Here is a 27,228-nt window from a genome sequence, read left to right on the forward strand (position 1 = left end):
GATGGCTGCTAGTTTGTATTCAGGCCTATTTCAGATTGTTTTGATCTTTACTGGTGGAAATGTCCTGGCCCAGCTTATTTAAGGGAACGCTTCTCTCCCCACCCCAGTCCCAAACTATAACAATATTTAGGAGTGATGCTTATCTGATCCCCATCCTTCAGTTTTATGTCAACCTGGAGTGAAACATCCTCAGCTATGGTGCCCCTTTATGGAGGCTGACTAGACCTTTTCTCCTACAACTAGGCCTTTTCTCTCCTACAGTTTCCACATAAGTTTTTTCTGGTAAAACTCATCTGTATTGCCAGACTTTGGGGAGTTGTTGCAATCTCCAGTGAGGTTTCTAATTATTTTAATTTTCAGTTGAAAGGTTTTTTTATTTTATATTTTGTATTCTTAAGCGTGTGCCATTTTGTGTGCTCTGATCAATATGACAAATTACATACATGAAAAACTTTGTCTCCAAGGGGAGGGACAGAAGCCACCTATCAGGGGCTCCTTTCTGAAATTTTAGAAGAATTCAAACAGTGGTTTGTATGTGTGTGTGCCCCAGAATGTGGCTGCGTGGAAGAAACCAGTAACAAAGGTAAGTAAGAATGGTTTTCCCCATTGGCGCTGCAAACATTTCAGCATCCACCCTGCATTGATGTCCTTCACAAAACATTTTTTAAAGAAAAAGTCTTAACTCATTGTTTCCTTCAGATATATTGTCTACGATACTGCTCAGGTTAATCTGAAGTACCTGCTAAAACTGAAGTTCAACTATAAGACATCCCTCTGGTGAACAAGTATTTTGGAAGACATGTTAAAGGATTTAATAACGCAAAACCCTTTTGAAATATCAAAGTGTTTACTCCCATTGCTGAGATGCAAGAAATAAGTTGCAGGGCTTTGCTGAATCTAAGTTTAGTCAGTCAGCTTAGTAAGACTCCCCCCCCCCCCCCGATACATGTGCAAAAACACATGAAACTAAGTACTGTACTATGAAAAATGTTTGGGTTTGTTTCTCTCCTCCCCAGCTCCTTCTTTTTGGTCAATTCAAGTATGAAGGCCATTCTGTGACTTTTAACCGACAGACCAAAAACAAAATAGCCACACAAACACACCTTTGATTGTTGTCTTTTGTAAGTGAAGCAGGGAGGAAGAGCTTAGAATTGTTTATAAATCTTTTTGTTTTGTTTTTTTACAAAATACCTTCCTTAGTTTCGATTATGAATAAATGTTAAATGTGTTTATTTTGAAGTAAAAATAAAAACTAATTTCATACTAAATATTTAAAGCTTCAATTACTTTTCGTGCAATCCTGTGATTGACCAGGGCTAATGCCTCTGTAAATTAGCCACAATTCAGTCCTTAACCAGCAGCAGTCAGTAGCACAACAGCAGCTGTAGAAACGAAAGCCAATGTGATTATGCTGCTTGCAACTCCAGTCATTGACAGTAAATAATAGCTGATCAGTTGTATTCTCTCCCCCCGCCCCCTTCCAAGCTTTCTTCTAACAGAATTGAAGTTAGTATTGCATGGCATTCCCAGGTGGTCAGTCCAGGCACTGATGAGGCCCCGGTGATCTTGTCTACAGCAAAGGTGGCTGCTTTGTGTGGCTTCCAGTCAGTGTGTGCCAACAGCTAAGTAACCCATTGACATCACCCAACTCCAGTACTTTGCTCCCAGTACCCCTTCCACTATCCACTTACCAGGCAGCCAGAAAGACAACAGCTCTCCTTGCCCAAGCTGTCATGAAACCAGAACCTCCACAGAGCAACTATTTGACCATGTAGCCATAGCAGCTTTCTAGTCATGCAGAGCCTTGCCATATCCACCCACTGCAGACATGGGAGACTTTCTACCCTAGCTCAGTCTTTGGATTCCAAGATGTTTGATTCCTAGGGCTAAGGAGGACACCAAAACATATAAGCCTGCAAATTCAGTATATTAGCCAGTGACTGGTCTGTAGACCAATAGCCTCACTTGAGTAGCAGATTGCTCATCTTACCCAGCCCTTCTTCCAATGCAGTCTTGTAAAGTGTGCACATAGGAACAAAGTTTTCATTAGGATAAGTGCCTGTGTCTGCTGGCTTATTGTCCCAGGTTATTATACAGGGTGATTCATATTGTTTCCAGATGCTGTAGAACAGTTAACAGGTGACGACAAAGACCACAACTGCGAACCGTGAAGTAGATATAGTCATAAAGTTTGTGTTCCACTACTGAGGGAAGTGACATAGGCGATAGCGCACGTGTCACGTGACTAGTCAGGCAAAATGGCTGCGTCTGCAGTCGAGAAGGTGTGTTCTTGAATTGAGCAGAACGGAATCTGTAACTGTTGTACAACTGCATTTTTTTATTGCAATTCAGGGAAAATCCTTCAAGCAGAAAATGTGTCTGTTTCTTAAAAAAAAAATTAAACATTCCCCTACAATTCTGTTACAGATAACATAAGATATAATACATTCTTTTTTATAGTGCATTGAAACTGTATACTTCATTATGAATCACCCTGTATAATCTTCCTTTTTACTCAACATGGATCAACTATTGGATTTATCTTCACAATAGAATGGAAGCAGAGAGCCAGAGGACATTGAACAGCTGTGATCTTATCCTTGCCTGTGCTTTAGGTTCTCATTATTAAATGCTGGAAAAGCCACCACTATCTGCAAATAAGCCAACTTTCAACAAGTGATAAGTCTGTGTACAGTGTAAGGTATGAATGCATTCTAGTGGGCTATTTCTGATGTGATGGCAAATGGCGATATCATTTGGATACCACACCTATATCAGTATGACCAGCAGAGTAGTTGTCCATCAAAGCTTCAGAGTCTTCTCCAGTTGTCAGCCTTTCCAGAATTGATGGTGAAGAAAACTCATTGCCCACACAATTCAGTGTAAAGTGTTTTATTGCCTCAAGACACAGTACAACCCAAACACACTAAACACATAAAGTTAAAAGATGCTGGTGCATTGTAAACTATGCTACCAAGTACCGTAACCTGCTCTTAGAGGCTAAACTGAAGAGATCCAAGTTCAGAGAGAGATCCACCACTTTCACCATTCACTACCAGGTTGCTGCATGCAGACTTGGAGGAGGGTTGATAAGTCATGGCTGAGGCCTGTGGCCTTGGGCTGTTTCAAGAGGCCCACCACAAGTGGAGTCCTAACCCTGAACATTGGACATGAGGGAAGGGTAACTGAAGACACAGACTAAGCAGCTAGTGCAATTTCACAGATATTTTCAAATTACACCAACATGAGCATCCCACTTGCCACTATTGGCTAGGCAGGAAAATCTACATGTCACAGGTGAGCTCTGGGGGAGGAGGGGTAATTTAGGGGAAATGATACAGCGGGAAAGGCTTACACACTTGCCACAGCCATTCAATTCACTCCTCTTTCAGCTTTATTGTTATTATTAAATAATGGAAATAGAATGAGAGTGGTAACACCTATTTCCACAACAACCCTGTGAGGTAGGTTAGACAGATGACTGATCCAAGATAACCAAAGTGAGCTTAACGGCTGAGTGCAGCTTTCAGCCTGTGTCTCCACAACCTAATAGAATTTGCATGAGATATTTACATAGAGGTGCAGAGGTATTTCAAATTTCAAGGAAATCAAATGAAAAAATCCCCACTGCTGTGACAGCAACATTAAAGGCAGAATTTGTTGTTCCGTCCTTAAGTTACAGCTCCAATTTCTAGCTTCCACTTGAAGACCACCATAGGCAAGACCCCCAACATTCAATTGAATACCAGAAATCATTGATGTAACTCTTTCCCTCGCTCCCTATATAGTATAAGGGAGGGGAGAGAAATACCTTTTTAAAAAAAAATGCTGCAATTGAGGCATTCTTTATCAGATTTCTCCAAAATGCAGACAGCTTGTATGTTTCCCCAATGAGATTCTGCATGCTAAATTTCTTAGTAAGGACAAATTACATCCATTTTATAAGGAATAGAATTATCATATTTTATAAACGTGAAGTGCTCAAATTTGGTCACATCTCAACTGTGGTTACTTACTACACAGCCCCTCCCATATTCCACAAAGACTGCAAATCTATGGTCGCCCTAGTTGAGCGATAGGGACCTTGTCCTATTGGACTCCAACTCCCATCAGCCCCAGCCAGCAAGTCCAACGGCCAAGGATGATGGGAGTTTGAGTCTAGCAACGGAAGCTGCCCTGTGACTCCCCGGAGAAGTCCTGAAGAAATGTTACTAGCATTCAATGTCAGCACGCATTGCAGAAACATCTACTCTAGGCAGTTGTCGTTATCATGATGTTTTTCTTTCTTTCTGGGAGAGGAAAAAACCATCTTGGAGGGGCAATGGAGAAGACTGAACTGAATCGCTTCTACAGTCGGGAAGTTCTTCCTTCGGATTATTCATAACCTCCTTTCTTGTCATTTGAACCCACCGCTTCAAAGTCTTGCGCTGTGGGGAAACAGGGTGTGCTCCAACACCTATGGGGCAGCCTTTTAACATACCCCAAGATGGGTATCATGCCGCCTCTTAATGGTCTCTCTTCTCCAAGCTAAATATATACCCAGCCTCGTCAGACGTGGTCTCCAAGTCCCTCACCATCTTCGGAAAACAAAACCCCGCAGCCTCCTTAGAATGCGGTGCCCAGAAATTAAGACAGTCATCCAGGACTGTACAAAAAACCCAAAATGCAACAACAAAAAGTACCACCTCGACAAGTTGCTTGGGGACGGGATCGGGGGGTTCCTCTTACGCCCCGCACCACAACACCCAACTGTCCCCTGAAAGCAGAGCACGAGATGCACAGCCCGGTGGCTCTGCGCGTCATCAGCCCCAACCATGCCCACGACTGCAAGACGCGTGTCAGAGGGGGAGCCCTTGCACCCGGGGCGGCAGGGAAGCCAGCGCTCTTCCCAGTCCCGGCGCTGGGAGTTCTCTCAAGCCGCTACGAAAGAGATCCGACAGCCGCGCTGTGGCCAAGCGGAGCGCGCTCCCGGCCGCGCCTGCCTTCGCGGGCACCTCGGCGGCGGCCCGGGCGCGCTGCTTGAGCGGCTTGGCGCGCCCCTGCCGCCCCGGTTCCGCCAGCCAGGCGGGCTGGAGGACTCCGTCTCCTCCCCCACAATGCACCGCGACAGGCAGCCTTTGAAAAAGCGGCGCGGCTCCTTCAAGATGGCGGAGTTGGATCAGCTGCCTGACGAGAGTGAGTAGCGACCCGCGGCGCCCCTCGCTCCGTCCCGCCGCTCGGCCCCTTCCTCCGCCGCCGCTCCTCAAAGGGCGGTCCCGGGGACGGGACCCTCCGCTTGCTCCCTTTTCCCGGCCCTGAGCCGCCCAGGTTGCTCCGGCTGCCGCCGCCGGCGGCGCTCGCTACTGCTGCTGCTGCTTTTGCTGCTGCTGCTGCTGCTGTTGTTGTGGGAGCTGTGCGGGGCCGGAGCCACAGTCTCCTCCTCCCTCAGTGCCCGGCCTAGTGCAGCTCTCCCGTGGCCTCCCCTCCGCCCGCACCCCGGAGCTGCCCTCTTTGGGAGGCGGTGGCGGGGAGAGGCCAGCAGAGCAGGGCCGGAAGCCGCTGTTATATAACCTCCACTTCTCCTGTCGGGGGTGAGCCGCACCCTGCACCCCCAGTCTTGGTGCAGGCCGGGGCAGTGCCCGGGGAGGAAAGGGAGGCGTGGAAGCTTCCCTAGGCCGGGCAACGAGGTGCTGCGTGCAGGGCAGGTGGCTGCCACTGACATTGCACCTCTCCGGGAGAGGCAGTGGAAATAAAGGGTACAGCAACCACCACAGCGCAGTTGGGGAGGTCTCTGACCTGCCATGGGCATCCTGCCCCGGGGGTTTGACATGACACTAACCTTCGATGCTTTGGGGGTGGTTTAGGTGCTCACCCTTTTTCACTACGGAACGTCCTGCTGCTTAGGAAGATAGTTTCTTAACCAGGATAAATAAAGCGTTGTTTTTCACTCTCCTCTTGTCCATAGCAGCAGGATAGTGAAAGTGACAAAGGAGAGGTCCATATTGTTGTTTCTCTTGTGTATGTCAACTAGTAATTTAGCAACCTCTGAATTTGGAACCAAGGTAGTGGTAGCGCATTGTTTTGTGCAGTACTTTCTTCTGTGGGGTACACATACCCCTAAACATTTTGTGAATCTAAATTTGGCTGCATTGAGGGGCAATATTTCAATATGAGTAGGGAAATGAGAGTACCCCTAAATATTTTTTTTAGAAAAAAAGCACTGGTTTTTTGGCTGGTCACTTGGCAGGGTTGAATATGCTTCCTAGAGTTGGCTTGCTATGTATGTTGCACCGTGGAAAATTGTGGCATGGTATGTTGAAAAGTTCCATGTATGTGGAGGAGGGGGCATTCAGGTTGTCCATGGAAGCAAAAACAAGTATATATCTTCATGAGGAAGCATTTTCGTTGAATCTGGCAGATGGAAGGCACAATGTTTCTCAGCTCAAAAGTGTAAAGCAACTTCACAGGTAAACTGCTCCAAGAGTTCTACTATAGGGTGGTGTGCCAATGTAAGCAAATAAAAAAAGAGTGAGTAAGCACTGGATATAGAAGACTGGTGGCTCATATTATCAACATAAAAATAATGCATATCCTCTGATGCATTTATTATATGAAGGATTGGGAACTGCCACAGAAATTCACCCTGAGACCGGTCAAGGTTCACTTGACCTTTTATTGTGTTTATGTAAAAAAGTAATCAGAGTATTAACAGGAGGTGTTACATACTGTGGATGTCACTGTAAACTTCTTTCTAAGGAATAGGAACACTTGGGTGACCTCCATATAGTATTCTGTGTCAAATTGGTGGAAATTGATGTAGGTTTGCATGTATACATACACTGAAAATTTGTATATGAAAACAAGAAAATGAATACAAAACATGAAATCTTACAGCATATGGACTCATTTAGTAGTTATGCAGGTGGTGGCCAAAGATCTGTTCAAATGTGCGGGAAATAATGCAAGGCGATATACTGTACATACTATACACTCAAGTTCACAACTGTGTGGTGGTGCAAAAGTTGAAGCTTAAAGAAAAGCAGTGAATTATATAAAATTGCATTTATGGACAAATTATCAATGACTTTGAAGTTTGTTGTGAATATAGGCTATAATATTGAATTGTATTTGTCTAATGTGCTATACAGTAGATTGAACAAAGAACTAAATCATTAGTATGTGGGAAAACTACAATATTAATAAAATTATTTTGAGTTATATTTGTACATTTGAAAGTAAGGAAGTTGGGTTATTTTGGTTACTGTTTACTATGATTGGTAAAACATACTCAATGTATTAGGTGATATCAAATGTTAGTCATTCTCAGTAGGTCCATTGGTTCCACATGACAAGGTGTAAGGGTCATTTTGAAAGGTATTTTCTAGTCTGATATGATTTGGGGCTATCATTTAAACTTACTCCTTTTCATAGGGTGAGACTAATGAGTGGGAATGCACCGTGTTTATATACAAGCGTTTTGTACTGGGAGATGCATATATGAAAATGACCTGTATGAGAATTCTTTAATGAGAACATGCAAGGCATTTGTTTGCATGTTTAATATTGAATCAGGTGCCTATCATTTGAACTAACACTAATCTATCTACATATTAACTTGCATGATCCAAAGTATAAACATGTGCATCAAGCAGAAGGCATCAACATCATGTCAGAGATGACCACTCGCTAAGGAATTGCACAGTGCATCTATATACCAAATATCTTGAGAAATTCACTCAAGCCAGATGTTAGAGGAAGGCAATTACAGCTTGTTGTCTACTCTGACATAGAATAATTTTCCTCCCCACTCCAAGCATGATAATCAGAAAACTCAAGATACATCTTCATTAGCACATGCAACCAACATCATGTCACTAACAAGGTATGAACATGTATTTAGATCATTGGCCTTCAACTGGCAGGCCAGGACCCACTACCAGGTTGCAGCTTGATTTAAGTTAGGTCACAACAGCAGCACTACCACCATTCAAATATATGGGGGAAATTAAGAACTGGGTTTCCAAATGCACGTTGGTCCTTGGTTTGAAAAAGTAGAAGACTACTGAGTTAGATAACACAGTTATCTAAATAACTGTCGCTTGTCAACCTATTGCACAAATCTATGGCAGTATGGAATTGAACAACATAAAGCTTTATCTTTTGTTTTTAAAAAAATGCAGGTTTCTGCTCAGTAAACTGATTTTTTTTTTATAAGGACACATGGGTCCAGTCTAGATATCCCCCAAAGAGCATTCTGAAGGACACAGCCGCCTGGAGGAAGTAGTGTTGGTGCAGCCATGCTGATGAGTAGTTTGCGTGATGACTGCATTCACATGAATAATAACTGCTAAGTGCTACTCATAATCATTCAAGCCAGAAGTTCCTTCCTCTACAAAAGGTGCATCTGTTTGGATGTTCTGCATCAACATCTGAACAAAGCTGTCAATTCCCATTAGCCCAAGCCAAAAAAATGAAGCAAAATAGGTAAATTAAGCTACATAAACTAAACTTAATTGGTTCACTTGGGAGGAGTAGGGTGCTAAGATCGTCTTCTTATTCAATCATTTGTGGTGTAACAGCTTTCTATTAAATTTCCACATCCCACTCTCCACCAGCTTCACAAAGTGATAGGTAGGTAGGCTTTTTAGTTAGATAAACGTTTCTCAACCACTTTCATACCTTGACTCTAAAAACATTTATTTGCAGATACAGTAAGTCCCGTTCAAGTGTAATGGAACTTAACTTACCATCAAGAAAGTACCCTAAGATCATAATCTGGTAGTGTGATTCAGTAGTGCTGGCAAATAATGACTGCTGTTCTAGTACAGTTCTTGCAGTATTGCATACTAATTGTTACTGCCTTCCTAACTGGTTTCATCTGGGTCTGTGCTAGACTGGTGTGTGGGCTATCTGCTCAGCATGCTTCTAGCTTACTTCTCTCTCTCTCTCTCTCTCTCTCTCTCTCTCTCTCTCTCTCTCTCTCTCTTTCTCTTCTGCTTGTGGTCTTTGAAAATACAGGTGTGTGATGTTGTATTGCATTATAACATCTGAGTCTTGGGACCTGTGGCTAATCTGTGAGAGTAAAACCAATCTTTTATCGTTACTGTACAACATTGCACAGGGACAGAGGGAAAATCAATGTTGTCAGTAAGATTTTGCTTTGTGTCATCATCGCTTGCATCCACAGGGATCTTGACTTGGCTGTTATAGTAATGACTCTCAAGGGGTGTCCAAAGCACTATCTAGTCCTGTTGTGTTGGATGATTTTCCGTTGGTAAGGCTTCAGGATGTGGACAAGATATATGGATCGGTCAAGCAAGCCGCTTGAGCTCTTGCCTCTCTTGACTAATGTTAGCAGAGAGGGTACTGTGATGGGGGTGGTTCCTGCCTGCTTGAAAGAAGCCATTGGTAAGACCACTCCTTAAGAAGCCCTCCCTGGATTCAGAAAAATCTAAGTAATTACTGGCCAGTTGCCAATCTCCCCTTCTTGGGCAAGGTTCTTTAGGAGGTAGTCACAGACCAGAGCCAAATGCTCTTGGAAGAAACTGATTTTCTTGATCTGTTTCAATAGGGGTTTAGGCCTGGTTTTGGCACAGAAACTTCTTTGGTCGCCCTGTATGGTGATCTTTCTTGGGAGAGAAACAGGGGGAAATGTCCCTGTTAATCCTCCTCGACTTCTCAATGGCTTTTGATACCATAAACGATAGTATCCATCTGGAGCAACTGTCAGAGTTGGGGGTGCTTAGCACTGCTTTGCATTGGTTCCGGTCATACTTGGATGGCCATTTCCAGAGGGTGATGCTTGGGGAGTGTTCTTCTGCCCCGTGGAACCTTCAGTGTGGGGTTCCTCAGGATTCAATTTTATCCCCTATCCTGTTTAACATCTACTTGAAGCCGATGAGTGGGAGCATTGCCGCTTTGGAGTGCATTGTCAGCAATAAGCGAATTGCACACAGCTCTACTCCTTTACATCTGCAGGTATGGCAGTAGATGCGATGGACTATTGTATTGCCTCAGTAATGGACTGGATGAGAGCCAACAAACTGAAACTCAATCCAGATAAGACTGAAGCACTGTTAGTGGGTAGTTCCCTAGACTGGATGGATAGGAGATTGCCTGCTCCTAATGGGGTTACACTCCCTCTGAAAGAGTAGGTGCGTAGCTTGGGGGTAATCCCAGATCCTTTGCTGTCACTTGAGGCTCAAGTGGCCTTGATGGCACAGGGTGCCTTCCATTAGCTTTGTCTTGTGGCCCAACTGTGCCCCTAATCTGGACAAAGATAGCCTAACTTCTGTCTTCTGTTCTCTGGTAAATTAGATTACTGCAATGCATTCTACACGGGGCTGCCTCTGAAAATGGTTTGGAAACTTCAGCTGATGTCGAATTTGGTGGCCAAGTTGCTCACCAGGGCAAGACGGTTTGAACATACTACACCAATCTTGGCCCAACTGCACTGGCTTTCAATTGGCTTCTGGGCCCAATTCAAAGGGCTGGTTTTGACTTGTAAAGCCTTAAATGGCTTACGACTGCAATACCTCAAGGATCGCCTCTCCTCATTTGAACCGGCCCAGACCCTGTGATCATCATCTGAGCCCTTCTCCATGTGCCCTCTCCATGTGTATTACTGCTATGTTGCATGTTTTCATTTTTTGGCTTACTTTGACTTTATAGTTGAAGAGATTGTATTCATGCTCCTGGGATGAAACCACAAAATATGGTTTGCTGAATATCAGGAAGTTAGTAATTAGGGGATTAGCAAAGGGACCAGGGCAACAGAGCACAGTCCTTGTTTCTTTACCATCATACAATAATTTGACATTATATGTGTGAAATAACCCTAGCGTTAATGTGCTTCTGGGCTGTATCTAGTTGGTGTTCCTCCACCAAAAGAAAACTCTTTGATCCAGTGGGAACTTAAATTAGTAGTCGAGGAATTGGAGTGATTTTCAGAGATTTTCCCTTCAACCTAGGCCCGTTGGCTTTTACAAAGATGTCTGCAAATGTGACATGAAGACTGGCAACGTTAACCCCACCGTGTGGGAATCCCTTGCAGACAACCACAGTACCTGGAGACAACCAGTCAGGTTGTGTGTCCACAGCACTGACCAGAGGACGAATGACTGCTGCAAGGAGCACAGAGAGAAGAAATGCCATGGTGCGTGTGCAGCAACACATCCAATGCCTTCATCTGCCCCAGCTGCAACAAAACATGTCTATCCTGCATCAGTCTCTACAGCCACAGCAGGCACTGCAACCTTCCAACAGTTTGACTTCACCCCCAAAGGCACACACTCTCCATTGTCTCCCAAGACAGACAAATGCCAACCCCCTTCAACTCCATACCTGCTCAAATCTGCTATGGATCCTTCAGTACAGTATGGGAGATGGTGTGGAATCTGCAGGGGGAATTACCAAAGATCACATCAATACTTATTCTGTTGATGGTAGGTTCTGCTGGATCAAAGAGCCTTCCTAAGTGGAGGGATATCAGTTGGACACAACTGGTATTTATACTTTATACTTTGAATTTGACTTAGCTGTCATAGCTACACTTCTCTGATGAATACTTTGTGAGCATGCTGAGGATGTTTTCACAGAGAATCCTGATCTTCCCAGAAGTACATCTTCCCTGAATTAATACTTCCTTGGTTGGAAGCCGTAATAGCTGAACAGGCTGAAGCTTATTTACACTTGTAAGGCATTTCCCTATTAAGAAAGAAAAGTAAATTAGCTATAAATGCTGAAAGAACTGTGAATCCACTGTCAGGAAATATTGTTCCCTTATTAGATTTTTTTACTTATTTCAGGTTCATCAGCAAAAGCTCTGGTTAGTTTGAAAGGTAGGACATACCATTTATTTCTAATTTGTTGTACTTGTGGAAGTAAAAGTTCAGTCATGGTGTGAATGAATATCTAAAGAGCACTTCATTCTTAAGTGGGAAGTCGGCTGCATTTTCAAAATAGAAAGATAACATAATTTTAAAAAGTTAAACAGAGGTTTTTTACAATGTGGTTATATCTTTAATGTTAAGAATGGTAAACTTTTAAGTTTTCATTTGTACAGTAAAGGATTTTTAGAGAACATTATATTAATTTTACATAGGAATAATAATATTTATGATTTATAACTTAATACAGAGGGAAGTTTATCAAATACATGGAATGAAAAATTCAGTTCCTTGCAGAAAACACCCATTTGGAAAGGCAAGAATGCAGGAGCTGCTGTAGAAATGGTAAGGAGCAACATTGACCTATATTAGTAGTCTTCTTGTTTTCTTTCCTTTGGCCGTTAAATTTTTTAAGAATAAACATTTTTCCTGGTTTCGTAAGCGCAGAGTATCAGTATAAAATATGACATTACATGAGTACTGTAACAGTTGTACAAAAGGAAGCCAGCTGTTTAGGTAAATTTGCTTTCAGCTAAGTAAAATAAGCAAGGTGAGGGAAACTAGAGGCCACAAAAGTCTGTAACTGTGCTACATAGATCAAGAAAGATTATATTAAAGGAAGCATCTTCTGCTTGTTTATCATGGGTTTGCTGTATTGCAGGAAAGCGCGTTGTGAAGCTTTTCAGTTGATTGAGTCAGATTTTTCTTTTTGCTCCAGCCCTTCAGAAGTTCAAAACGAAGTCGGTCCTTTTGTGAGGAAGAGGAAAGGCAAATGAATACCCGATCACCCAAAAGAAACCAGAGAGTCGCAATGGTTCCCCAGGTATGTTAATCTGTAAAGTTTGTTGCATTCATTGATAGGTAAACTAAACCTTCTCAGTTTCCACTTTATTGCAAAAATCCAAACACATTTAAAAAGGAGAAATATAGTAGTCATGGGATACTTCAACTACTGCAATATCTGTTAGAACTCAAACTCTGCCAAGAATGTAAGGTCCAACAAATTCCTCCATTGCCTCACTGACAAATGGAAGAAGCAACAAGGGGATCATCTCTCTTGGACCTGGTCCTCACCAACAGGGAGGAACTGATTGAAAAAGTGAAAGTACCCGGAAGCTTGGGAGGAACTGATTATGTCCTCTTGGGTTTCATTATACACAGGAAATGAAAACTGAGTGTAGTTGAACATCCACTCTGAACTTTAAGAAGCCTGATTTCAAAAAACTTAAGGAACTACTGGGTGAGATTCCGTGGTCAGAAATACTCAAAGAGAAGGGAGTCCAGGTTGGATGGGAGTTTCTTAAAGGTGAAAGATTGAAGGGACAAAGGCAGATAATTCCAACAAGAAAGAAAAGTGGGCTGCACTTAAAGAAACCAGTGTGGCTGCATAAGGGGCTTACAGATGAACTGAGATTTATGAAGGGCATGTAAAAAATGGAAGAAATGAGAAATCACGAAGAAAAGGGTATTCACGAGTAGCCAACAGTTGCAAGGAGAAGGTCAGGTGGGCCAAAGCTCAGAATGAACTCAAGTTTGCAACGTGGATTGGTTGCATTTCTATGCTGCTTTTCATTCAGATGAATCCCAAAGTGGCTTACAAACAATAAATAACAATGACATAGTAGAGCTTAACAGAACACCACAAGTACGGCATAAAGCATATGAAATAATTAACAAATAATCAGCAAAACAGTTACAATCTATAAATCACTATTAGCAAAGCAGCAACTAAAAACTAAGACAAACGGTTCAGCTAGGACTTGAACCAATAGATTCAAGTTACAAGAAAGGTGATCCCAACTAAACATCAGGCAGAACTTTCTGACAGTTAAGAGCGGTTTTAGAGTGGACTTTCCTTCCTTGGAGGTTTTTAAGTGCACAGCACTGCCCTTAAGACTTGTCCAAGTTTCTTGGAGGCTTTTAAGCAGAGGTTGGGTGGCCATCTGTCATGTATGATCTATTTGAGATTCCTGCATTACAAGGGGCTGGACTAGATAACCCTCAGGGTCACTTCCCACTCTATAATTCTGTGGTTCTGTTCTTTTAGTATTTCTATTAGTAATCTCTGGTTGTTGTTGTTGTCGTTTTTATTATTATCTAGAAGTTTACTGCAACAATGCCAACACCAGACAAAAAGGCATCACAGAAGATCGGTTTGCGGCTACGTAACTTACTCAAACTTCCTAAAGCACACAAATGGTGTATTTACGAGTGGTTCTACTCAAATATAGATAAGTATGTATGACTTTTCATTTATTAGTTTTAGATTACAATCCTATGCAGACATGGAAGCAAGTACCATTTACCTCAAAGGTGCTTTCTTCTGTGTAGGCATGTATGAGATAACATTGTAAAGCAATATACTGGAATTACGCTATTTGTATTTTCATATGGCTGCTTCATAGCTGTGCAGTGAAACTTGTGGTTGTTTTTTTTAAAGCAAAATGGGGCAAAAATGGTTTTGTCAGATTTTAATACAGTTACAAGAATTAAATATTGTTCATCAGTTTCTCTGCAAAATGTTTTGCAATAGCAAGTTTTTTAAAGAGATAAGAAAATAATTGCTATATTCTTGCTAAGATATACCTTGGCCTGGTTCTTATCGTCATTTTTGCCTACCATATATTGGTGACAACTTATAGCAATATTTCTAATGTTACAAAGCTTATTACTTTAATTTCTGAATAGTACAGTTGCTGGAGTCATAAGAGTAATAATGACTTTCATGGTTCTGTAAACTATATTATGCAAGGCAGAGTTTTAATAAATAGGAAAGTGTATTTTTTTGTAAGAATGCCTTGTTCATTTCTAAATTGACTGCATTAGCTTCAAAATATTTTTCAGTTATAACATTTTAATTTTCAGTTATAACATGTTATAACATTTCAGTTATAACATTTTCCCTGTAAAATGAAGAAATTAATATTAAGCCCAAGTTGACAAATGACTATAATTTAAACATTTAGGAAGCAAAATTCTCTAGTCTTAGGTATATGGAGGTAAAATTGTGTTGGCATGTCATAATACATTTTCTGAATGTACTTGAAAATATAATGACAGAATACCAATTGTTTTTAATAGGCCACTCTTTGAAGGTGATAATGATTTCTGCGTTTGCCTGAAAGAATCTTTTCCCAATCTGAAAACCAGAAAATTAACAAGGGTTGAATGGGGAAAGATCAGACGGTTAATGGGGAAGCCACGAAGGTAAAACATTAGCTTGAAAGATTGAAGGCTCTTTAGCTGTAGAGTTTTTGTGGGGAGTTGGTGGTGGTGGTTTTTGTTGAAGGGTTTCCTGGATGATTCATTTTAAAAAGTTGGTGCTTAATGGGTAATTTTAAGAATGTAGGATATGTTGCATAATCGTAATTGAGTATGTAGCCAAGTTTCAGCCTGATGATGAATGCAAAGCATTTGAGGAGTACAACTTAGCATATATAAGGACATAAGAAGAGCCTACTGGACCAGGCTGCTGGCCCCTCTAGTCCAGCATCCTATTCTCAAAGTGCCCCACCCCTCCCCATACTGGACTGGGAGAGCATAACCATGTTAAGTATCTTGGCAGCTTTCAATGCTGTGGACCATGACATCCTTATGCATAGGGCTGAGAAATGGGAACACAGTGATTCCATTCATACCTAGAAGCTTGATTCCAGAAGATACCACTGGAAAACTACTTATTGGTTTCTTGACATTTATGTTATGGGGTTGTGTAGGTTTCTGTATTGCTCTCCATTTTTAAACATCTACCTTAAACCACTGAGTAAGGTAATTCTGATTTTCGGAATAGGTTCTGTCTCTTATGTTCATCTGATTCTGGTATCAGGATGAGTAATGGACTGAATGAAGACCAGTAAAGCTTTATAAGAAAGCATAAATAACAGACAACCAGTACAGATGCTAAAGGATTAGACCATTTTCCCTAGCTTCTTTAGGATGTGTTTATTATTATTATTATTATTATTATTATTATTATTATTATTATGAGCCTGGGGTTGATAAACTGTTTAAGGATAGCCCCACAAATCAAATAGCTCTTGCTGACTTGAGGAAGAAAGCCGCAACAAAGGAGCAGGGTCTGTTTATAATAGCATTCAGAAAGAATTTCAGCCATGGGCAAGGCAAGGCAAAAAAACAAAACAAAACACATTACCCATGTGATAACTGTTTCTTATGACTATAGCACGCTTCTTTCTTCTTGCAGTTGTTCTAAGACAACTATCCTAGTACTTTACAGCTCTAAAGGTTAGAAACCTTTTTCGGAATTCAAATCTAGATACCTTGGGCTGCAGTTTTATATACACATAATCTGGGAGTAATCCCCATTGAATGCAGTGGACTTACATAAACATGCATAAGATTGCACTGTTGATAGCCAAATTGTATGCATTCAACCTCATAACCACTGTCTTTTGTCTGTACAGATGTCAGTTAGCTATTACTGCTTTCTCTTCAGTGCACAGTTGGTTTTGACAGGCTTCAGTTTTGCAAAGAAAGGATAAACATATTGCATCTAACTGCATTTATTACCGACAACCATCGTTTCTGTGTGTCAGTGTTTAGACATAGGGATAAGCTATATTTTCAGCATATACAGATTTCACTTCTGTCAAATACTCCTGCAGGGGGACCTTTCCAGTCTGTGTACCACTTGCTTTCTGTTGTACTAATTTCCCCCCTCAATGTAAAAAGTGTATAAAAGCAGTCGGTTTTATCCAAGAAGTCCTGTTAAGTGTAAGACTTCCACTTGCACATTGGATCTTACCCACCCCCCATCAGTGAAATCTGCACCAGAGGGCTGAGGGAGGAAATTCCCATTGCAGAAGCGGATGACCTTGTGTGACTTTGGTTGCAACCCAATCTATCATACTTTTCAAGGATAAAGCTATAAGATGTTTGAATAAATGAACATAAAGTAAAGAAATTACAATTGTTTTGCAGATGCTCTTCTGCATTCTTTGAAGAGGAAAGGTCCGCATTAAAACAGAAACGGCAAAAAATTAGACTTTTGCAACAGCGGAAGGTGGCAGATATATCCCAGTTTAAAGATCTTCCAGAAGAAATTCCGTTGCCACTAGTTATAGGAACAAAAGTTACAGGTACCTTTTCCCCATCTCTAAATTACACTGCTGTTTTAATTGGTGTTGAATTCTGAAGATGTAGTTTAACTTGAAGTTATTTAAAGGAGTGAAGCTTTTACATCTCCACTGCTAGTACTGCACCATCTGTAAACAGGATTACCTTCCTAGGTTTGGCATTTCAAATGACCCAAGTAGTCATAAGATACACGGCACACTCTTGCAAAACTTCTCTAGTCTTTGACAGGACCATGTACTTAAATCAAGGGCTGGCTTCCATAATTCCTTTTAATCCACCCTGTCACTTCCATGACTGTTGTCTGCCACTATTTTCTTTAACACAGCGTGATGATATTACATCATTGGGAGTTTTCTGCTTACTGATTCCATTAGTCTTTCTACCAGCCATTTAGAATGGGCTGTCCCAGCCTTGTCCAGAATTATAGAACAATAAGAATGCAGCTTTGTTTTAAATGCCCACCATTTGGGGTTTTAGTTTTGTTTGTTTCCTGCCATGTTTATAATAAGGGCTTTGTATTCTCTGATTCCTCACAAGCACATAATTCTGCTTCCTCATAATCTAATCTTCCATTTTGAAAAATGCAGGCTTCTAGCCTTCATAGCTATGTGAAGATAGGCTTTTACATTAGGCAAGCAATGCCTAGTGAAATCTTAGAAGCCAGAAAGGATTCTCTGGGATAGGGACAGGGGTCACGGTCCTACACCTGCCTTTTCCTCTTCCATTTAGAAAATCAGACTAAATTGTGCAAAATAAGAAAATATATGAGATTAAGACTTAATTTGCAATACTATACTAGCCACAGAATTCTGCTTTCCTGGTACAGAATTTGTTGAGGCAGAACTCTTGATTCTGTCATTAAATAGTAGCTTCTATCATTAAATAGTCGCCTTACTGTACCCATAGCTTTGGGGGACAGATGTCTTGTTCTTCGCAGGAGATAGTGTTATGAGATGCTGTATGCCTGAGCCACCCTCCTAATTCCTGGATCCAGCATAGATTCGGTTGTTGGAATAGTCAGCCTGGTAATAGCCTGTTAAGTATGGGTCATTAAGGAAACAAAGGAAATGACTCTGTGCCAGGGGTGGCCTTTCTCCCTCAACTATCTGTTAATTAGAAGGACAAAAGACCAGAGTTGAGTGATGTGAGCTAGAAACTGGATGCAACTGCTTCAGGCTGGAAAGGCAGAGGAAGCCACACCTGATTTCTGTGGCATGCATCAATATTTTGCTCTGATTAAGACTGGGGTTGTTTTTTATTTTAGCACGGTTACGTGGTGCTCATGATGGACTCTTCACTGGACAGATAGATGCTGTTGACACTCTTAATGCTACTTACAGAGTAACCTTTGAGAGGTCAGGGCTTGGAACGCATACAATCCCGGATTATGAAGTTCTCGTAAGTAATATCTACTTTTTTTAAAAAAGTCTGCAAGCATGTGAATTCTTTTCTCCCAGATGAATGCCATAAATTTATTTTACAAGACAATTCAAGAATAAAAGGCATATAGTATTTTTGTCAACTATTAATATATCTAAAATACATTTTCTTTTTCAAGATATTACTCTTAATCGTAGTGAATGCTGCTTAACTTTTCTTCCTCTTTCTAACTTAAAGAGTAATGAACCTCATGAAACCATGCCAATTGCTGCCTTTGGACAAAAACAGCGACCTTCTAGATTCTTTATGACTCCTCCTCGGTTACATTACACACCTTCCCTCCAGTCACCAATTACAGTAAGTATCTTAAAGTGATTTTTTTTATTCATTCAGTAATTTGCTGCATTTTAAACCATCTGAAGCAAATTAAAGTATTTCAATAAATTCTATAGTTAACTAATACATAAGAATGAATGAAATAAAATGCTTAAGGCAACTTTCTTTGTTGCATAGGACAGTGATCCTTTACTAGGACAGTCTTCTTGGAAGAACAAATTTTCAGGCTCAGATAGTGAGACATTAGGTGGTTTTCCAGTAGAATTCCTTATCCAAGTGGTGAGTGTAAATTCCTTTTCTTTCAGTTTTATCTGTACTGATTTTGAGCATCTCCAAAAGTTAAAATCGGTTTAATTACTTTATACATGGCTGTCAAACATCTACAATGACGTTCCCTAAATCTTTGAAAGCCAGATTATATCGTCTGTACATTTAATTTGTATCTTGGTCGTCTGATTTATATCCACAACAATAGTTTGCTAAGTTTTTACTTTATAATGTATTTTACAATCCACTGATCTTATATTTATTCTGATATGCTTTCTCTGTTTTCTGCAGACCAGACTATCAAAGATTCTTATGATCAAGAAGGAACACATCAAGCAATTAAGGGAGATGAACACAGAAGCAGAAAAATTGGTAAATATATATGTATACTAGTTTCAGCTGTCTTGTAAAGGTTACACAGGGCTTAAGGAGTTTTAAAGGTGTATGCATCTTGTTTAACTAAGTTCAAACAAAGGAAGATCTGTAACAGAATTTGGATTGAAGGCCCCATGCCCCATCCCCCTGAGCCTCCAAGCCTCAGTTTGAAGGTTTTAACTCTCAGATCTAGTTAAGAGTGGGAGAGTACTTGAAAATAATTTGTTCTTAGTAGCAGCTTTTCTAAGTATTGACATAAAGAAAGAACTATATATTTCTAAGATGTTCTTTTGTGGCTATCTTTTATTATTGTTTATTCAATTCCTATACCATCCTTCATCTGAGGATCACAGGGTGGTTTACGATAAAAACATACATAATATAATAACAAACAAAAGCAATACTCTTTCCCCACCCCAATTTAAAAAGCCATAGAATGTTTAATTGGCTAAGGGCCTGAGCAAAGAGGGAGTGTTTTCATCTGGTTCCTAAAAAGACATCATGAAGGTGCCAAGCGAGCCTCCCTGGGGAAGAGCATTCAACAAACACAGAGTGACCTTATATTTGCTGTCACAGTTCAAATAAAAAATTGTAGCAAGTCCTGGTAGGAATCTTTCTCCATTTAAAACACCTTACAACACAACCCTATGCATGCTTACTCAAAATTACGATAAATCCCACTGAGAACTGACAGGTAATTGTTTGTAGGATTTCAGCAGCACTAAATCTGAACTCAACCCAGGCTATCTTGGACATGCATCAGTTAAATAGGCATACAGTTGCTGCCCTGGACTTCCATAGGGGGAAGGGTGTAATAAAATAAGTAAAATGTAATACAGTTCAGAAAATATCTGCACCAGAAATTCAAATTTATTTGCAGGAATGGATTTTGAAAGGACCCTCTGTTTGTTCGTTGATTAAATCTTCATAGAAAATTTAAATACATTTTCACACTTTCCTTAAGGTGGCTAGGTAATGCAGCAAGCATTTTTAAGAAGCCCTCATGTCAAAACTATTTCAAAACCAAATTGTTTTGAAATCTCGCTTTAATTGTGCAAGAAATAAACAAGTTATTGCTTTGTGCACTTAATTCTTTTCTTTCTCTTTTCTTTGCACAGAAATCCTACTCAATGCCTATTGGCATTGAATTTCAGAGAAGATACGCAACTATTGTCTTAGATCTTGAACAGCTGAACAAGGATCTAAACAAAGTTTTACATAAAGTTCAACAGTATTGTTATGAGGTAAAATGCTGCTGTTCTATCTTTCCCAAGTAGAGGATTATAGCCATTGGAAGAACCCATAGCAGCCTCAGAAACTGATATAGTTCAGTTGTAAAGCATCAGTTCTGCATGAAGAGTGTCCCTGGTTCAATTCCTGGCATTTCTGGGGAAGACTGTGAATATCTCCTGTTTTGAATTTTGGAAAGCTGCCGCAGCATGACTGCAAAAGGATAAGTGTGTCTCTGAGCACATGCAGAATTCATTTCAGCATGTCCTCTGCCAACATCTGCAACTAGAACTTATCTCTCATTACTGAAAATTAGTGTTACGTTGCACAGGGCTAAATAGTTAAGGCACCATATTAGTAACACAATATCACTACTGAAAAAGGAATGGAAGCTAAAGAAATATGAACCAAACATAAGCCCTACTCTTGAGGCCAAGTGAAGAGAGTGCATGTGGGCATGAGCAGAGTGCCCTTCTCACTACACAAATACCTACCTAGTATAATGCAATCACTGTCTAGGTAACTAGTGTTGTTATTGCATTTATATCTCCTCTTTTCTCCAAGTTCCTCAAGGTGGCATATACACTTTCCTCCTCCATTTTATTCTCACATCAGCCCTGTGAGGTATGTTAAACTGAGAGATAGTTACTGGCCCAAGATAACCCACTGGGTGTCATGGCTGAGTAGCGATTTGAACCCTGGTCTCCCAGGTCTAAGTCCCACACTGACCACTACACCATGCTGCCATGACTTGCAAGCATGGGGAACTGTTCTCTTTCATATTAGTAATTAAGGCATTGTTTCGTACAGTGCCACTCTCCAGTGGGTAGACCAGGGGTTGTCAACCGGTTCCCTACCACCCACTAGTGGGTGCTTCAGGATTCTAGGTGGGCGGTAGGGGGTTCTACGGCACAGGCTGAATCCTCCTTCCATCAAGCACTGCTGGGCGGTAAGGAAATTTTACCATCAAGAAAGATGCATTAGTGGGCGGTAGGTATAAAAAGGTTGACTACCCCTGGGGTTGATGGTGTTAGAAACTGAGATATGAAAGCTAGGAGCTAAATGGGACCTTAAACCTTGGTTATGGGTGCAACAACGGAATGTCTAGGCACGCTCTTTTATAACAAGATTACAAAGCTGAAAATGAATGAACTGCAGCTAAAATCTTATGTTCAATTTTCACATGGTCTAGTCGTCCCCCTGCCCGCCCCCCTAATATTCTTAAGAGGGTCTCTTCAACTGTGGCAGTTTTAATCTGAAATATTAGGCACAGTACTGCGCCCAGAGCTCAGAAACTGCTCACACTAATGAAATTCCCTGTCGCAAAATGCGCTTAGAACAATGGGAGTTTCAAATACTACAGGCCTTATGCTCTCCACCATCTGTAATATTTTATGAGAAAAGAATGGCTATCTGGATATCTGTTGGTATATGATTCTAAAGATTTCATTACTTTCTCTAGCAAAAGGAGGCCACTGCAAAGAAAGAGAGCAGTATTGGCGCACTCAGCGAAAGCCTTACATTTGCAGAGGTCTTTAGTAGAAACCTTGAGAGAGAGAAAACCAAAACTCACAAACAGTCCAATGAGGATTGAGCATGTTCAGTAACCACAGAATACTGAGTGTCAATTGGGGGAATAGAACACGGAATCATAGAAGAGGAGGGCATGGTCATATGAAACGAAGGACATTTCTTGCTGCAACATTTACTTTTTGCAGTTCCCATTTCTGTGTGTGTGTGTGTGTGTGTGTGTGTGTGAGAGAGAGAGAGAGAGAGAGAGAGAGAGACTCTTCCAATTCACCTTGACTGATATTCCTTCAACTGTTTAGAAGCCTCTTCACATATTTGCTACATAACTGAATGAAATACTTAACTGATATACACATGCAAGAGAATGAGGTAGTAAGTCTCTGATATGGTAGAATGGACAGTAGCAACTGAAATTGCAGGTGAAGGATGCTATTTAATTGCTTCCCCACAAATAAAAAGCTAGTATATCAGGGAGAGAGCTCTTATTCCAGCCCACTCTATGCTAGTTTTCTGCTTGAAGGGATTTTTAAAGTGTAGGGGTCATTAAAAATTGCATCGCATATCTGCAGTCTGAAGCACTGGACACTATTCTATTAGTTTTATACACTACCATTTTCTGCTACTGTTCCTAATGGAGTGGTGGTGTTTTTAAAATGTTCAAATGCAAAACTTGTTCAGTCAGATACTGTTACACTAGATAGCATAACCTCTCAGTTTTAAACAGAATATAAGTCAGCAATAATGTTAGCATATAGAACCTGGGTGAACTCTTGGCAGATGAAATCTAATTCGATCTATGTTCATTTTATCTCCCAGCTTGCCCCAGATCAGGGTCTACAGCCTGCAGACCATCCCACAGATCTGAGACGGAGATGTGAAGAAGAAGCTCAGGAAATTGTCAGACAGTCAAATACATCAACAACAGGACAGCCGTGTGTTCAGAATGAAAACCTGACAGATTTGATTGCTAGGCTTACAGCAATATTACTGCAGATTAAGGTAAATGGTACTGAGAGAATGAAAATGCATACTGTAATATGCTCACTCCCCCTGTCCTTGTCCCCGATGCTGAAACAGTAATGCTGGCCTCAGAAAAGTGTGGAAGTCTGCTACCTTTAATAACTAACTTCCCCCATACATACCACCCCAGCAATTTTCAGAGAGGGACTTGGCTTGTCATTACATTTCCTTCTCAGAACCTAGTCTGTAGTGCTCCCTTACTGTTTATGCACCCTCTGAGGACCTCATCAATGTCCACTAACCTCCTTTAGTCTCCCACCCCACACAAGCAGGATGCACAAGGTGGCAGAGCAGTTTCCACAGTTTTTGGATTTTGTAAACAGCTGTAACATGTATTATCTCCTGAACCCCTAATTTTTAAAATTTCTTTTCTTCTAGTGTCTAGCAGAAGGAGGCGATCTAAACTCCTTTGAGTTTAAGTCTTTAACAGATTCATTAAACGACATCAAAAATTCCATAGATTCCACCAACATCAGGTAATATCTTGTAGTGTTTTATTTATTGGTGTGCTTATTTATATTTATACATCTGCCTTTTAAAAGGGGGGGGCAGAGCCCAGGGTAGCTTATAATACAAGCTTTCTGTAACACAACATTATAACAATAATTAGAAAAAATAATTTAAAGCAGCAGCAAGAGTTTAAAAACATTTATATCCCCAAAGCCAGGACAGATTAAAAAAAAAGTCCTGAACACACTCAATGTTGGGGGCGGTGAGATCTCACTGAAGCAGGGGCAGTAGAATACGTTGGAGGGGGTGTATACTGAAAGACTGTAATACATTCAGTATGTTGAACATTTCAGAGATGCTGACAAACGAAAACTTTTTCTTTCTTTAGTTGTTTTCAAAATAACGTTGAGATCCACGTTGCACACATCCAGAGTGGCCTCAGCCAGATGGGAAATCTACATGCCTTTGCTGCAAATAACACCAACAGAGACTGAAAGAAACGTTCACCTTCGTCCAAGTGTACAGAATGTAGTTATGAAAAAGCCTTCTTATATAAGCTTCACCAAATATCCTAACTGCTAGAAGAAATAGGAAAAGAGGATATTTTGAGATCCATTGTACTGCTTCTGAAGAAACCAGCATAAAATTACCAGCATTGCTATAGACTTCATCACTTGCTATGCACATACAGTATCTTGTTTAACAGCTAACCTTTAGTTATAAAAGTACATAGGTATGTTGTTTTTGAACTGAAAGTTATACAGACATGTTTTCTTATAATGTGAAGCAAGAATACTTTTCTTTTAAATTTATTTGCAACTATTCTGTCAACTATTGAGAGCTGTTTTGAAGAAGGAAGTGACACAGAGGTTGCATAGCAATCTCTTCTTGAAAGCCGAGTACTTGTGTCTCACTGCCTTTTGATTTTAGTTTCTGAAGAGTGCTGTGATTGGTAAAAAGCAGTGTGTATTCCTGTTCTCGCGAAGTGGCAGCAGGATATGCAAAGGAATGGGAGTGGGTAGGTAGCTATTGTACACTTGTGGATACTGGGAATCCCTGTAAATCAGTTAATATCGTTTGAATGTCTTTATTTATCATAACTTATAAAAGTAATCTAATGAAGGAGTAGAAAAGGACTGCTGAATTCCCAGAAATTGATATGACTTGCTTTTCCCCCTCCATAATGGGCAAAGTGTTCTAGTTAAGGTATTTCACACAAATAACTGGTAATATTTTTCCATTGATTTGTTGCACAAACTTAAACTAGATACCTGCTTATCAAGCAATTAACAGAGTTCATGATGCAGTTGGATAGCCAGTCCCCTGAACTGCCTAAATAAAAATAAAAAGCAAAGATCTGAGGAGTACACAGAAGTATCAATCTTGTAAAAAGGGTGTATTGAGTTGTTTATTTAGAATAGACTTGTAAAGCTTCAGTGTAATAAATTGTTTCCAGATTTGAATTTTTAGATAGCTGTAGCAATGTTTTGATTCTTTCATGCCTCATAAAATGAGGTCTTTTGTATGTTAATGTAAAAAGAAAATGTAAACAATTATTTTCAATTTAAAATTTTGTATAGTTTTAAAAATGCTTCTGTATTCTGTGTGTGTATTTGTGCTGCTTCAGAACTTAACTGCAGAGTCTATATTTAGCAAAACCTGTTCTTTTAAGAAATGCATAAATCTTTTATTCTCATTGAGTTATGTAAGTTGTAATGTTTTACTAAAATTGCGAAACATGAGCATTAGGCCTGAAATAGTTTTAAAACGTTTAGTTAATATATTTTCAGAAATTCATTTTTGCCTGGTGATTTGGAAGGTGTGTGCAGAGGTGGTGGAGAATGTTTAGATGGACTTTGAACTTCATCCAATTTGGGAGCGGGGGGTGAAAGACTCCCCGATGTATTTTTCACTGCAATTTATATATTTATTTCATAGAATGTATATGCTGCTAGATTGCAAAACAGCAGCAACCACATAGTAGACCTAGTACAATGTCCCCAATTTCAGTCAGTTGCCACATAACATTTTCATTATGGAAACAAAACCATTGGTGTCATAAAATAACCATAAAATTGAATTTTGTTATGGGGGGGGGTTGCCTGAGCCAATGTTAGTGGACAGAACAGTAGTAAAACGCCTCTTCATTTTTTCATAGACAATGGGGTCAGGAAAAGATCAATGTGTATGTGGTTTCTTTCCAAGCTTCAGCTCCTCTCACAAAGAGGAACAATTTGTATTTTTGTACAATCCTATGGAAATCCTAGGACCTGACTCCTTATTTGGTTGTGAAATAACCACTTTGATTTTATAGGATTTGTGCTTTTAATCTTTATTTTCTACTATAACTGCTGCTGTCAAGAGGTCTATGTTGTGTGTATTTCTCAAAGGTACCTCTGTATACTGAGTCATATTCACAATAGAATTTCTTCACTGTGTCTTTCTCCCAAGTCAACTCCAGGCAAACCAAACTAACATAACCACCACCAGTGGTGCTATTAACTGGAATTGGTTTGATCTGCTTAAATCAGCATTCACTAACCCAGTGCCCTTGTTTTAGACTACAACTCCCATCATCCTCAGCCAGCCTCTGCATCCCCTTTTAACAGTGACTGCCTGGAACAACCCCTTTGTTTTTCAGTTTTACAACACTAAAGGACTAAATGACTTGGGGGCAGGGGGGGAAAAGTAGTAAGAATTTAAAGTGTACAAGCTGGACAGAATTATTTTATTATTTATCTTAAATATTTATAAACCACACTTTCATATAAAATATCACCAGCCTAAAATCACAGTATTACAAGAAAAATATCCTACACATCAAGTTTGAAAGACCTGTCTGAATATACGGTAGTTTTTACAATATTTTTGAAAAGCAAGCAAGGACAAATCATGCCAAAGCTCCCTTGAGGGGGAATGACCTGCCACTCTGAAGTCCCAACCCCTGCTAAACCTCTGAAGCATCTAGGTCCACCAAATTTGCCCCATCAGAGGGTCTTAGTGACTGAAGCAGAACACAAGGAATCAGATACTCCTTAAAGTACGTTGGTCCCCAGTTGGTTTGGGATCTATGAAGTAACACTTGAACCAGGCCTAGTAGCAAATTATTAAGCGAGCAAGTTAAGCCATCCTGTCACCCAGCAAAGTCAGCTCAGTGTCTTCTGAAAGCTTGGAACCCTATGAAGTGGTGGCAGGCTCCATCTTGTGAGGTGACTACATGCTGCAACTTGCAATCTCTGGAGCAGGCGGAAATTGCACGAGGGGGGGAGGGGCGCAATTCTGGGCATTGGGCCTCCACGCCTTGCCCCTCTTCTTTGCCCAGCAGATTTTTTTGTCCAGAGTCTTGTGGCAATTTCAGAATGCACACCTTTACTGTGGGCAGTATCATAGCCCATGAAGTCAATCCATCTCTCCATTAACACCCCTCTGGATCTTGAACAAGAGACAGCTTGCACCCTGCATCATAGGGAGGCCATCGGCCCAGGGGTCCACAGTGAAGGGATCTCCTGGAGGGATCTTCCAAAACTTTCCCCTCCGCTCGATTTGCTCTGCAGTTCTGGAACCACAGCTGTGGGGAGAACGGGAAAGAGGACCCTTGTGAGCCATGAAACCAGGACAGGGGAACTGATCCCCCCTCCCGACCCCCTGATTCACTTGCCCATCGAGCTCAGGTGAC

At 40.7% G+C, this 27,228-nt stretch overlaps 2 protein-coding genes across 4 annotated transcripts in view; both read left to right on the top strand.

Moving 5' to 3' along the window:
• PARP1 (poly(ADP-ribose) polymerase 1) overlaps nt 1-1,268 on the top strand; it is a 37,884-nt gene extending 36,616 nt beyond the window's left edge. The window contains exon 23 of the mRNA XM_083496040.1: nt 700-1,268. Within this exon, the coding sequence (XP_083352166.1) occupies nt 700-781 (82 nt within the window). The 3' untranslated portion in view covers nt 782-1,268. The remainder of the gene's footprint in view (nt 1-699) is intronic.
• A 1-nt stretch (nt 1,269) lies between these two features.
• On the top strand, nt 1,270-25,254 carry LIN9 (lin-9 DREAM MuvB core complex component). 3 transcript variants are annotated; one of them, XM_083496100.1, is made up of 15 exons: nt 1,270-5,175; nt 11,787-11,819; nt 12,118-12,212; nt 12,586-12,690; nt 13,969-14,102; nt 14,949-15,074; nt 16,809-16,966; nt 18,229-18,362; nt 18,582-18,701; nt 18,858-18,959; nt 19,239-19,319; nt 20,441-20,566; nt 22,899-23,081; nt 23,481-23,578; nt 23,941-25,254. In XM_083496100.1, exons 1-15 carry the CDS (start codon nt 4,815-4,817, stop codon nt 24,044-24,046), a joined length of 1,962 nt encoding a protein of 653 aa, XP_083352226.1. In that variant the 5' UTR covers nt 1,270-4,814; the 3' UTR covers nt 24,047-25,254. The 3 variants fall into 3 exon arrangements, with proteins under 3 accessions (XP_083352226.1, XP_083352227.1, XP_083352228.1); XM_083496101.1 differs by lacking the exon at nt 1,270-5,175 and adding an exon at nt 6,398-6,446; XM_083496102.1 differs by lacking the exon at nt 1,270-5,175 and adding an exon at nt 8,238-8,463.
• Nucleotides 25,255-27,228: the final 1,974 nt, after the last annotated feature.

This window comes from Podarcis liolepis (assembly GCF_965112155.1).
Source record: "Podarcis liolepis genome assembly, chromosome: 3".
NCBI lineage: Eukaryota > Metazoa > Chordata > Lepidosauria > Squamata > Lacertidae > Podarcis > Podarcis liolepis.